This window comes from Spermophilus citellus, assembly GCF_964194105.1.
Source record: "Spermophilus citellus genome assembly, chromosome: 2".
NCBI classification, from domain to species: domain Eukaryota; kingdom Metazoa; phylum Chordata; class Mammalia; order Rodentia; family Sciuridae; genus Spermophilus; species Spermophilus citellus.
In genome coordinates this window covers 54,274,104-54,289,284 of record NC_138183.1, presented here as the reverse complement: position 1 = coordinate 54,289,284, position 15,181 = coordinate 54,274,104, and the positions used below count along the sequence as shown (strand labels likewise).

Below are 15,181 nucleotides of genomic sequence, written 5' to 3'. Positions count from 1 at the left end.
TTAGTGAATAATATATAATCAGTTCTTTATATTTACTTTATAGTTTTTATACAATATGGGTTAAATAATACTTAAATTTATATTTATGATTTTTTATTACTTTCTGATTGTTAAAGACCATTCTTTGTGATATGTACAATGTTATCTTCCAGTTTGCATATAAATTAAAAATAATGGACATTAGTTTTTAAACTATTGTTACACAATCTATAAGTAGGCTATTCTAATTGTCTTACAAATACTAACCAAATAATTTTCATTTAACCCTATAAGATGGATTCTGATATTACCTCTCCACTAACTTCTTGTGGAGCTTGGTCAAAGAAATTACTTAACTACTCTAATGTTCTAAAGCAGAATTACCTTTCTGCTTATCTCATAAGGACTTTTGAGGATCAAATGAAATAGCTGTCAGACTTAAAGATTTTGGCAAAAGCGTATATCAAGCTGGCATTATTTTATCTATCCTAATTCAGTAATCCCTCTATTTTCTAGAACTCATTCATAAGTATAGCATATTCAGCCACATAAGATACAGCCTTAAGTCTAAAAACAGAAATGAGTAGAATAGCTATCTTAAAATTCACTTAATTTATTCCACTGAAGATACTATCAGACTTTTGTTTTACTATCTGTTGTCTTTTATTTTAGATGTTTATTTACTTCATTATTTCATGTTTATTTATTTCATGTGTCAGCAGAAAATATTTTAAAAGCATCAACTTAGAAATATGCATATGAAGGAGCAGGATGTTTGTTTTGGGCAGGAATATTGACAGGCAAAAAGGTAGAAGCAGCAGATTGACAGGAAAAAAAAAGAAATATGAAAAGTTAAGGTAAATAGAGAATTAGAAAAACATAGGAGTTGGGGACCATTTGGAGTAGAAGTATTTTTACTATACTAGTTCTTAAGGGTATCACTAATTATAGTATAGAGATAATGTATATACTAATATCATATATAATTAATATAGTGAAAATATATATATTTATAACATCATTTTAGCATAATCATGGATGTTCATATTTCTAACTGAATGAATAATCATTTCAGAAAAAAATCAAGATAAAAAATCAAGTGTTTAAATAAAAGCTTCAATTATTTGGTAAATTCACTAGTGTGTTGTACCTGATTATGGCAGTCCTAGAAACAGGACATTGTAAATATCTCTGTAAACATGCAAAATATAGTAAAAATTTAGGTTATGGTAAACACATAAAAATTTGTAACATTTAAAATAGGTACATGTTGAGGTAGCTCTTTGGGTTATTAAGAAAAATTAAGATTAAATTTCATGTAAAAATTAAGTTATTTCAAATTTTAAATTCACATGTGCTGTGGTAGTGTAATATTCAAAGTTAGTGTGATGAATTTAACTCACTTTTGTTGTGTGATTAATGATTTCATATTTTAAAATTAAAAAAAAATTGCCATTAATCAAACATCCAAACCTAGGAATAGTTCCAACAGTTTATTATAGTTTAGAAAATTAGTAGAAGAACTATTCCAAACACTTATTTACCTAACTGAAAGGTCCAAAAGAGTTTCACTCAGGTTCATCACTTTGTCTGCTGGCTGTCAACTGGGATATCTTTATACTGTTTCACATGGCCTTTCAAGTGTCTTCCTTGCAAAGGGATCCCACAGAAGCATTCCAAGAGGGTGAAAGCCACAAGACTTTGCTGCGTCATTTCTGACAAATTCTTCTGATCAAAACTGATAATAGACCAGACTAGATCAAATAGCCTAAGAAATAAATCCCACCACTAGATGGGAAAAGCAGCAAATTATTTGTGACCATATTTAGTCTATTTCAGGTTTCTAGTAAGTCCAGCATTCATTTTAAATGATATTATTAAGTCATCAAAGTTCCTACTCATACATTTATGTTTCACTAGGATAATTCATGTTTCCTATAAGTATATTTGAAGCATGAACTCTGTATTTGTTATATGATTGTTTTCCTCTATACTCTGGCATACCATATAAACATTTTAGTATTGTGTCTATTAGAAAATATAAAAGCACTTAAAATTTTTTAATGTTCAATTATTGTTCATAATTATTACAAGTTTATTATTATTGAAATTGGTGTTTATTTTGCATTAGATCAAGATTGAAAGGTATATCTGTTTTTTATTAGAATGCAACCAATGAATTTACTAAGCAGTCATCAAACGTGAAGTCTCTGAAGTCTGAACTCCTAGCAAAAGAAGAATACATAAAGGAAATGCATGAAAAGTATGTTTTTTTCATATTTCTATCCATTGTATTTGGTGCCACCTAGTGGTAGTCCGATTGGGTAAACATTGCATCCCCCAAAAATACCCACGTATCATTAATAATGGAATTTTACTTTCTTAATTCATGTTTAAACCTATATAAGATAGAATTGTAAGGAATGATGCATATAGCATAATTAATGACAAATTGGTTACTATTTTTAGTTAGGGTAAGAATAAAGTTAGATTTCCCTTATTAAACATATATAATTTTGAGTAAATGTAAATTAATGATTTCAAGACTATGGATAAAAAGATTTAAAATGTGGCAAATGTTTGACAAAAAATATAGATGGATATTTATAGTAGGTTTAATGTCTAAGTTTATAAAGCTAATGTGGAAAAAGGAAAGTTTTTGTTTCTGTTTAAAATACTAGAGAGATACCTCTTATGTTATCATTATTTTTTAAAAGTGTTTTAAATGCTCCCAATGAACTAAAATGATTTTCTTTGTATATCACTTATAGCTACAGTAGAGTTTATAGGTGATGATATGTGTACATACAATTTCACTCATCATAGATAAATTTGAGATAGATGTACCTCATATACATACTTGTATGCCAATCACATTGTAGGTGAAGGTCACTCCAAGGTTATATTAACAGGTAAAGAATTATTAGACAAAAAGATTAGTTAGTATTTTTGACTGAAAATATATTGAAGTTTATTCGTAGTTTAAGAGGTTATCTTGCTTATAATTTAACAGTGAGGGCTCTAGAGAAATACTCTTTGAATCTTGGCTTTTCCACCTGTTAGCTCTATGCCTCAATTTAATAGAATTAATTCACAAGGCTCTTAGAAGAAATTAATTAATTAACATATATAAAGCACTTACAATAGTGACTGGCATATAATAATCCAGTCAGTAAATAATAATAAATGTTAGTTATTGTCACTCTTACAATGTAATTAGTGGTAGGGAGAGAAGTAGCAACAACAGTAGGAGTTGTCACACTACCATTTTATACTTATCATTTCATTATCTTAAGCTAAACCCATAGGTGAATTCCATCTCAAATGGCATTAAATAAGAAGATATTATGCCTGATTTTAGTTTCTTTGCATATTATAAGACTTATATGTTTATTATAGGATTTTTTTCCAACATTGTTCAACTTTTGATCATCTTTAAGTATCGCTTCAATTTTCCTAAGCAATGCAAAAATGTCATTTAAATATAATGATTCCAGGTTTTTATAAATTTTAATAATCTTTCTTTTGTTTTAATGTATGTGTATTATACTGTAATAATCAAGTCACAACCACATTGTAGATTTTACTTAAAATATAGTACAGCAGTGTTTTATTCATTGAAATTTATTTTACTAATTTATAGTTTCATTAACATCAGATAGCATTTTAAAATTAACAGGCATAACCTTAGTGACATGCAAGATAAAGTATTTTCTATTCTCTGGATAAAATATCTTTTTTTCCCCTTTCAAGGATGTCTCGAATGGAGAGGAATATAACCATGAAAAGACATTTAATAGAGGACTTGAAATTTCGACAGAAAGTTAATTCAGAAAGTAATGAGAGTTTTAGTGAAATGTTAGAAAATCTTGAAAAAAAGGTACCAATGTTTAAAATTCAAGATTCCAAAATCTCACATGTACTATAACCACATATTCTGTTTCTGTTTGTAACAATTGCATGAGAAGACAAGTTAAATTTTAAAAATCTTTAATATTTCTGAAATGCATAATTATATTTCATTCAGTATTTTATTTTATTTAAAACTATAATTTATTATGATAGAATAAATATTTCTGAATTTTTTGAGAAATTGATAATCAATAACTATCAGAAGATCTTTCCAAAGTGTACATTTTACCCTGTATAATTAATTCAACACATATTTTATTTTAAATAATTATATGTGACCTGAAACTAGAAAGAGTTTGTTTCAAAAACAAAAAAGGTGGTATTTGTACAATTCATAAAGCAGTCTTTGCTTTGGCTTTCACTGAATGTTATTCACTACAGAAAGAGCATCTCCTTTACTTTCCTTGTTGAAGTTGAAAATCTAAGTATCTAGCAGCTCATATGATTTAAGAGAGAAAATTTTACATGAACATGAAAAATGCATGTGGATTTTATTTCTGTTTCTTCATCACCCACATAAATGATAATTTTTACAGGTTTTAACTGTTATCCTTTGAATTTTGCTAAATTTTTATCTTCAGTAATCATTTCAGATAGACCTCTTTACAATCTTTGAATGAGTAATCATTTATCTTTAGTGGCATTAAATTGAAAAAGAAAAACTATTTCTCCTGTTATTCTTTGAAATATATAATAAATGTTTTTATTTAGTATTCCATTATATATATTTTTACATTTTTATACGATTTTGATTTTTGTTATTGGTTTAAGAATTGTTAGTTTTGCTAATGAGTTCTGCAAGTATAATTCTTGAATTTGATACAATTTCATGAGACAATAAATATAAGTGGACTCATTCATTCATTCATTCAGTTTCTGATTAAACAAATATAGTATTGTACTAGAATAACTTTACCAAGGATAATTATCTTTGTACTTTTACTGTAGGTAAAGACATTAACTGAAGAATGTTCCAATAAGAAGGTATCAATTGATTCACTAAAGCAGAGACTTAATGTTGCTGTAAAAGAAAAGTCACAGTATGAACAGATGTATCAGAAAACTAAAGAGGAGTTAGAAAAAAAGGTATGCTTTTAGGACATTTTAGTCTAGGTATGGAATACAATGATGTCTTTTTCAATTTTAACATTGTCACTTTTATCTCCCCAAACTATCATGAGATAGTGAAAAATTTCATATAACTGCAAAGAATATCGTATCTGTATAAGACATACCAAGAATTTACTAAACATTAAATATAATGCTTTATTAGTGAAAATAAACAAAAACAACCACTAATTTTACCCAAATAAAAATAAATAATATATGAAGTAATAAAATTGTTTCGTGTCTGACTTGTATAACTGTTCTGTTCCAAATTTATTCATGAAAAAATGTTTTTTTATTTTATGATTACTGATTTTTGCAGGATCTCAAGCTTACTTTCCTGTTCTCAAAAATAAATGAGACTGAATCTGCAATGGCAGAAATTGAAACAGCAGCATCTAAACAACTTCAAGGATTAGCACTACAAAGTGAGCAGGTTCTGGAAGGTGCACAGAAGAAATTGCTATTAGCCAATGAGAAGGTTGAAGAGTTCGCCATATTTGTGAAGGTTTGAATCATTTGTGGTTTAGTAACTTTGTACTTTACTTCAGGCAGACTACTTCAGATGATTGAAATAAAATTGTAAAGTTACTTCCCGCTTTTCTAACCCACAAACATCCTCCTCTATGTGTTCCATTGTTCAAAATTGTGTCTGTGAAAGATTTATTTTTATAGTTTTAATTTAAAAATTTTCACTCTGGCCAAGCTTGGTGGCAGCACTAAGGAGGCTGAGACAGGAGGTTTGCAAGTTTGAGACCGGTCTCAGTAACTTAGTGAGAACCTAAGCAACTTATTGAAACCCTGTCTCAAAATCAAAAAGAAGAAGGGTCTGGGGATGTGGCTTAGTCATTAAGTGCACCTGGGTTCAATCTTCAATAGCAAAAAATCCAAAAATTCCACTCCTGTTCATATTTTTCTTAATTTCAATTTAGTAACAAAATTGTAGTAATCAAGATAGATTTGATACAAAAAATTAAGTCATTTCCATTCTAGTTTCATTTTAAAAATAACCCAAACAAGGACAACAAACAGAAACATCATGTTCATTGAAGCTAGGGGCCATCTTAAGTCCAGTATACAAACTTCAACATATGGAATAAATAGAGGACTTGGCAGACAAAAGAGAAGACTACTTAAGTGCCTGCAAGATAAATGATGGCAGAGGGTGTACCATTTAGAAATTACCTAAAAAAATGAAGAACTCCAGAAAAGCTTAGGAATTGGCTGCTCAAGAAACCACCAAATCTTCAAATGATGGAGTAGGAGCAGATATGGAGCTTAAAAGATAGTTTGTTTGAAGTTTTTATAAGGAACTTTGAGTCTTCTGGTCTGTACTTTGATCCCATATAGTTAACAGTATTCTTCCCTCAATCTTCTGGTGAGGCTGAGGAGAAACAGCTCCAGCTACAAAATTAACACTAAGAGCTAGTGGTCTGCAATTGTTGTGCTTCTTTTAATTTTTCTGTGAACTGTTTAAATTCTGTTCAGTGTCTTTATTCCTTTTTGTATTGTCATTAAGCAAATCTTGCCACTAGATAGACCATGATGAGTTGCTTTATAGCTGGGACAATATTTTATTAATGTTTTATCATTACAGCAGCCTTCAGTGCTTTGCAAAGAATGAGAACACAATAATGATCACTATCTAATCTAATTGAGTTTTCATTAGGAATGTGAAATTTTAATGATAGTACTTTTGCTCCATAAAAGTAAGAACAAAACAATTGATAGTAAGAAATTTATTATTTCCTTTCTTCTCTTTTCTCCCAAACCTCAGTATTCTTTTTTTCCCCAATCTTTGATGAGACTGAGTTCCCTACCCTTTTTTCTTCAGATGGCATGTATTATTAAAAGTAGTCATATCCTAGTAGTATCTACATATTTATACATGTAAAATGTTTTCAATTTATAGAATCTTTTAACTGTCCCCTTATAGAGTAAAATGACATTACCACTTAATGTCTTCTTTCCTAAAAGACCCAACACCATTTGAACCACTCATTAAGACCTTGCTGTAGAAATATATATTAAATATAAAGTATATAATTCTAGATACATTCATGTTCGTGTTCTCAAATTAGTTCTTTTCTTAGTCTCTTTCTAGGTGGTCAGTAGTTGGGCATTCCTTAAAGCATTCAATTGAAAAGATATTCAGCTCAATATGTATTAGAATATTTTAAAATGTCCTTTACTGTTGATCTCATTTATAAGTAATAACATTTCTGGGCTTATGGATTGCATATTAGTTAGCAAATAACTGGCATTATTTATAATGTTATATTCTTCATTCCCCTAAAAACAGGCACCTACAACATTGTGTGCCACTGAGCCTAAGGAAATCCCTTACTTTGCTTCTTTGAAAGTCAGAATACTTTGGGGAGTTTTCTTATTTTAAAAAATATCTACAAAATAAATGAAATAAAACATTTTCTCTCTTTTAATGAAGGTTTCAATTGGTATGAAGTCAAGCCAATACCTCCCTCAGAGGATGCTGAATAATTGCAAAGCATTAATTTTAATAAATGTACTTTACCTTTTCCTAATTTAAAATCATTTTCTTCCAAATGCTTGGTTATGATGCATATTCTCATTGAATGTTGCCACTATTTTACTCATTATGTAGTACCATTTTTATTATGACTGTTAGTTTCATGAACTTTGTTTTTCTGTTTTGTATTCAGCTTAGGGTTGGATCCAGTAAGCTGCATTTTATAAGTTAACTGTGTGATTATTATATATATAAACAGTTTTAGAAACACAGCCTTAATTTTTTTAACAATTGAATCTATATAACAAAATATTTACCAGTTTGGCATTATGGTAACACTGTTTACAACTCATAACTTCTAATGGTAATTTGACATATATTTTTCTTAGCTGTGTTTTAGGGCCACGTGCAATTGACACTAGTGCCACTTTAACTGTTTTATTCATTTTTCTAATCAAGGGCCACTAACAAATTAATACCAAACCCATAAATTTTGGCAAAGACGGGTTGATTGGGTGTTAGAAAGGGCTGATCAGCATCTTTCTGTTCCTTATGTGGATGACCCTAGGACCAGAAGAATTGCTTAGGAGTCACCATCTGAAGAAACATACCACCAGTAACTTCCTAAATCCTGTTGCATTAGTTACATAAGATCCAAGCTTCCACTTTTTATTATAAAGAGTTAAGATTTTCCACAATTGAACACTATTCTGCCTAGAATCTAATCTTCCCCACTTCTCTCTAACTTTTGCCCATATTGGACTTATTTCTCCTCCTTTGCTCAAGTTCTGCTTTTCACTCAAAATGCCCTCCCCTTTCTCCCCCTTTGCTTTCTCCTTTCAGATTTAGCTCAGTGTCTTCCTCTTACATGAACAACCCCTTTAACTCTGTGCTTAAGAGGATAGAACTCAACTCTGCCACTTACTAGCTGTGTGATCTCAGGCAAGTGATTTTATCATCTGCATCCAGTTTCCCCATCTATAAAATGATTGTAATAGTGGAACATATCTGTGGTTAGGATTTAAATAAGTTATCATAAACAATGAGAAGAGTGCCTAATATAGCAAAAGAACTGAATATTAATTATTTTTATATTAGTGCTGTTGTAATAAAGTAGGATTGTTCTTATTTACTTTCTGAACATTTTTATGTGTAACTCATAAATTAACATATGTAAACTCTTATATTTTTCTTTTTGTTTCAAGTAGGTTATAGCCAGTTTGAGGCCAGGAATATTGCTATTTGTTTTCTTCATAGTACGGGCACCTAAATTGGCTCATTAAATTCTTGAGGTATTTATCTTATATCTGCTTCAAGAATGGTCCTATACGCATAGCTACTGCTCATATTGAAAACTCTACAAAAACAAGAACTGTGCACATTCCTTAATGAATATATTAATGAATTTACATTGTTCTTACATAGAACAATGATAATTATCAGAACTCATTCTATACAGAGCTTATTAGGGTATCATATACACAAAAGTACTTAATAAATATTATTAGTAGTATTAATAGTACTAATGTTTGTTCTGGCCCTGTTGTGGAATGTATGTTCCCTTTAGTCTTTTCATTTATTCATAGGGCACAACCAGATTATAGAAGAGGTGGTGTAGCCATCTGTTCTAGATCTAGTCTTGAATACAGAATGTTGCCCTGGGGTGAAATCAAGTGTTTTGAGCATCTGGGCTGGATATATGTGGCAGATCTGAGGCTTTGAATTCTCCTAATAACTGAATAAAACACACTAGGGAAATTTCTAGAAGTATTTGCTCAGTTTGACTCAGCCTTAATATATAGGCTACTTAATGTGCTTGTATGTAATAGTCATATGCCAAACTCCATCTTCTCCATGTTTTTCTTTGTTTGTTAACTACAAAATACATAACAGCCAAAGAACAATATTTAGCTAGAAGCATAAGTGGTTTCATTATCAATGTGTACTTGCTCTGATGAGATTTAGTCTGATATTTTGGGCATATAAATATCTTGCTTCTTTATTATAAACATTTATGGAGCACTACAATTTTATTTTCACATATACAATTGTTCATTCTTTGGCATAGATCTAGTTTCTTAATTATGATTTCTAAACAGTTATGTGATATACTTGAACTTGAATTAACTCTTTTATCATTATGTTAAAAAAGGAAAATTACAGATCTTTTCAGAGAAAGGTTCTTAATAAAATACATTACCTTATTATATCACAATAAAACTGTTTGAAAAGCTGTAAAAACACACACATAATACTTGTGTTCTCCCTAACTCTTGCTATGTAAGGCCATACACTACCTTGGGATTCTGCAGAAAGACCATCACCCATTGCAGCCTCTTAACAGTAGACTTCTAGAACAATGATCCAAAACCCTTTTTCTTTATAATTAAAATAAAATTATTAAATACATTAATTCTTCAGGAAACGATGATGATAATGATGACTCTAAAGTATTTGAGTAGCAAATTCTTATCTTCTCACAATCTAATCTTACTTAAAAAAAGTCCAATCAATCCTTAATAATTGAATGTAACTCAAGATTGTAAGTAGCTAGCTAACACAGACAAAAAAGCTCACTGATAAAGACTCGAAAATTAAATTTAAAAATGCTGGAATACTAAACATAATAAGATGAAAATGGAATAGTTTACTTTGTGTTTCGTGAATACCACTTCTGGTTGCTTGCAATAATTTATAAATATTTATAAATTATAAATGAGTGACCTATAAGTAGAAATGTACATCTAAGAAAATATTCTTATTTTGAAAATGTCTTTAATGTTGGGACCATTTTTAATCATTAGAAGGGACAAAAAAGGGGGGATATTTCATATTGATTATAATGCATAGTATGCAAAGAAAATGTAAAAGTCATAAATCCTTATGACCCTAAAAACATGTTAAACAAAACTTGATACCAATATAAAAAGAAATTGGTGAATCCATAGATATATTTACTATGATATAGTATATTTAATCTACTGTACTCAGAAATCAATAGTTCAAATACACAAAATGTAACTCTTCAAGTCCATCTGGAATATGCACAGAAGCCATTTGCATCTTAAGCTACTAAGTTCAAAAAGCAAAAGTCATTTTGGCTATTTATTATATATACGACATAACTTTGATTTAATAAAATAAGTGGCCAAAATTTATCCACTTAGACATCCTAAACTTCTCTGTATGATTTAGAGTTTGAAGAAATAATAAGTGAGCTCATGAATGGTTCAAAATGAATAGTGAGAATTTCAACCTTTGAAATTTAGCCAAAACTTCACTTTCAAATCAAAATATTTGAAAAATAAATAAATAAATCAAAAATGGAATCAGGGAGGAATTCATAGGAATCTTAAAATGTGTACATAATGCATTTTTCTTTATAATTTGATATTTGATAAAGTCCTACCTTGGCAGAAGGCCAAGCTGGTATTTTTGCTCAACTACACCATACAGCCTGGGCTTCAACCAACCAGGGAGCCAGCTAGCCATACTACATGCCTGTGCAGCCCATCCCAGAGTCTTGCCCATTTTATGAGCACAACTTAGTCCAAACTTGAGCAAAGAGCCCAGCCATCAACCTTCCCAAACCACAGAACACAACCAGTGATCCCACATGATTGTAGTGCTCAGCCTGCAGCACCACTCAAATAAGGAACAAAACCTGTGGCCACCCTGACCAGGGTGGTTGGTAGCAACCCTGACTAAACATGAATAAATTAAAGCCAGCAACTCCATCCAGGCAGGAACACACCCAGTAACTCCACCCAACCACCCGGTACAGCTTGTGGCTCTTTGTGATCATAGGGCTCAGTGTAGCCCTACCTGAACGTGGATTTCAGTTAGCAAAATCCCTTGATCACTACCCAAACAAGGTTCAAATTTGGAGATTAGCCTGCAGCCCTCTCCAATTACACATTTTAACTTTTAGCATACCATGGCTTAGGAGTGTAGCCTGTGACCTGCCATAGCCTGTGACCTGCCTGACTAGGGCCAGTCATGGAGCCCAGCCAGCAACTCGGCCTGACTGCATCCCAGACAGCAGCTCCTCCTAACCTCAGAGTATGGGCAGCACTCCTGCCCAAATAGAGAACCTGACAATGAACACTGCCTATTCATGGGTGCCTGCTGGCCAATCTAGATCTAAAAGTTGGACTAACTGATAAAGGCCTCTTTCTGCCAAAACCAATCTGTAAGTGTTGAAGCAGTGGCTACTCTGTAAAATGTGAGGACACCGATGTAAGGAAATATGATTGAGGAGAATTAGGATAATATGACGCCATTGAAGAAATTTAGTAAACTTCAATGACTCACCCTAAGGAAATGGAGATCTATCAACCTAATAACAATTCATACATAGTCTTCTAAAAGAAGTTGAGTAATAACTAGATGAAATTAGAAAAACAATGCATCAGCAAAATGTGAAGTTCAGCAAGGAAATAGCAAACAATTTGTAAAAATAGAATCCTAGAGATAAAAAATACTGAGACTGAACTGAAAAATTCAATAGGGAATTTCAATAGCAAACTTGATCAAGCATAAATGAGATTCAGTAAAATCAGAGGTGTATCATTTGAAATTATTAAGTCAGGAGCAAAGAGAAAACAATGAAAAATAGTGAAGAAAACCATAGGACTTATAAGAAACCATTACACAAAACAATATATACATTGTAGGCATTTTAGAAAGGAAAGAGAGAGAAAAAGTGATATAAAGTCTATTCAAAGAAATAAAATAAAATGACAAAAAACTCAAAATTTGGAGAAAGTGACATGCAGTTTCACGAGATACAGAAGTCCCCAGAATATTGAACATGAAAAGTCTACAATAGGAAACTTATAATTAAATTGTGAAAATTCAAAAACAAAGAGAAAATTTTGAAAGAATCTAGAAATAAAGTAACTCACCACATTTAAGGGAGCAGTGATAAGAAAGAGAGCCCCAAAAGACTACCAGAGGGTTTCTCAGCAGAAACTTTGTAATTCAGGAGAACATGGAATGATATATTTCAAATATTGAAAAAAATCAGCTGCCAATCAAGAATATTCTAGCCAGCAAAGCTGAGGGAGAGGGAAACATTTTACCAAACAAAAGTGGAGAGTTTTTATGGCCACCAGACATGCCTTCCAAAGAACTCTGAAGAGAGTTCTTCAGACTAAAACAAAAGAACTCTAATTAGTAAAACTAAACCTAGACTCTGAGTCAAAATTCTCTACCATTATAATAGTGTTACAAAGAGCACTGTTAAGTCTTACATGTTTTTAAAAATTATTAAAAACCTGTCATGACAATAATTTGATATTAGATATACAATACAAAAATACAAATTGTAGCAAATCATCTAAAATATGAAGGGAGGAAAAGTGTGAAGTGTTGATATTTTGTATCCAATCAAAATTAACAGCTTAAAATAGAAAGTTATAACTATTAGATATTTTATGTAAGCCTCATGGTGTTGACAAAGGAAACATCTGAACTAGACATACAAATGATTAAAAGTAAATAATCAAAGCATGCAGCAACAAAGTTATCAAATTATAAAGACAGACAACAAGAGAGGAAGAAAGAATGAAAAAACTAGTCATAAAAACCACAACAAAATGGAAATAGTAGTTCTTAAATGTAAATAGACTAAACTTCTAAATCGAAAGATATTAAGTGACTGAGTGGATAAAAATTAAGATCTGGCAATGTGCTTCCTATAAGACACTCCCTTTAGGTTTAAAGAGACACATATACTGAAAGTGAAGGAATGGAAAAAGATGTCCATACATTGGTGATCAAAGGGGATAGTAGAGGATAGGAAAGGTAGCAGAATACAACAGTCACTAATATGGCAGTATGTAAAAACGTGATGTGTAACCGATGTGATTCTGCAATCTGTATTTGGGGTAAAAATGGGAGTTCATAACCCAATTGATTCTAATCTATGAAATATGATTTGTCATGAGCTTTGTAATGTTGTGAACATCCAATAAAAAAAAAGAGAGCACACATCGCTATATGTATAGCAGACAAACTTTAAGTAATACACAGTCAAAAGAGAAAATGAAGGTCATATCATGGTAGAGGGATCAATTCATCAAGAAGATATAATAATTATAAATATGCACCAAAGTCTGGAACACTTAAAATATAAACACTGTCACTGTCAAAACTGAAAGGGGAAATAAGTAGTAATACAGTAATATTCAGAGTAGTTTAGTACCCACTTCCCTGACAGAAAAACTATAACAAAACAGTAGATTTGAACAATACTATAAATCAAATGGTCCTAACAGCCAAAAGCAGGAGAGTACACATTCTCCTCAAGTGAATCTAGAATTTTCTCCAAGATAGTTTGGATGTTCAGCCACAAAAGAGATCTTAGGAAGATTGAAATCATATCACTTTTCTTTTCTGACCACAATAGTATGAAACTACAAATCAATAACAGGAGGAAAACTGGAAAATTCACTCATCTACAAATTAAATATACACACCTGAACAATTTCATTCAAAGAAGAAATCAAAAGGGAAATGATAAATTGAGGCAAAAGAAAATAGAAACACAACATACCAAATATAAGGAATGCAGCAAAAGCTTTATAAAGATTAAAAACACCTACATTAAGTGAAAATTATTAAATAAATAACCTAACTTTATTTCAAAGAGCCAGAAAATGAAGAACTAAGTACAGAGCTGTCAGAAAGAAGGAAATTATAAAGCTTAGAGAAGAAGTAAATCAGATAGATAAAGTATTAAGAAGTATTACAAAAAGATTAATGAAATGAGCGTTGATTTTTAAAAAAGAAAACATATATCTTTAGTGAGGTTAATCAAGAAAAAGAAGACTAAAATAAATGAAATTACATAGAAAAATGAAATACTATAATTGATACAAGAAAAAATACAAAGAATCATAAGAGAATACTGTGAACAAATACATGCCAAGAAATTAAATCACTAGAAGAACTGGAAACTCCTAATAACATTCCACCTACCAAGACTGAATCAGGAAGAAATAACAATATGAACAAACAGCAAACTAAAGCAACTGAATCAGTAATCAAAATCTTCCCAAGAAAGGAAATCCCAGGACCATATGGGTTCCCTAGCAAACTGCCAAACATTTAGAAAAAATGGGTACCAGTCTTTCTCAAACTCTTTCCAAAGTATTGAAGAGGAATAATACTTCCAAACTTAATTTACAAAGCCAGCATTATACTGATACTAACATCGGATAAGGATGCTACAAAAAAGACAATTATAGACCAATATCATCAATTGATATTAGATATACAATATAAAAATAAAAATTATAGCAAATCATCTAAAATATGAAGGGAGGAAAAGTAGAAGTGTTGATATTTTGTATCCGATCAAAATTAACAGCTTAAAATAGAAACTAATAACTATTAGATATTTATACAAAAATTCTCAACAAAATACTAGCAAACTGAATTCAACAGCACATTAAAAATATCATACATCATGATCAAGTGAATATACAAAGATCATCCCTGGATGAAATAATGGTTCAACCATGTAAACCAATAAATGTGATAATACCACATTAGTAGAATGAATGATAAAAAGCCATATGCACAGATGTAGAGAAATCATTTTACAAAATTCACTCCTTTGTGAAAAAAAATTTCAAGGAATCATACAAGTAATGTACCTTATCACAATGAAAGCCATATATGACAGCT

At 30.8% G+C, this 15,181-nt stretch overlaps 1 protein-coding gene across 3 annotated transcripts in view; it reads left to right on the top strand.

Moving 5' to 3' along the window:
- CNTLN (centlein) overlaps positions 1–15,181 on the top strand; it is a 332,078-nt gene that overhangs the window by 282,795 nt on the left and 34,102 nt on the right. For 2 of the 3 annotated variants that reach the window (XM_081278288.1, XM_081278287.1), the window contains exons 20-23: positions 2,145–2,242; positions 3,733–3,859; positions 4,840–4,977; positions 5,321–5,506. In XM_081278288.1, the coding sequence (XP_081134414.1) occupies positions 2,145–2,242; positions 3,733–3,859; positions 4,840–4,977; positions 5,321–5,506 (549 nt within the window). Of the gene's footprint in view, positions 1–2,144; positions 2,243–3,732; positions 3,860–4,839; positions 4,978–5,320; positions 5,507–8,329; positions 8,431–15,181 lie in introns of those variants that run through there. The other variant, XM_081278289.1, reaches the window with a different exon arrangement.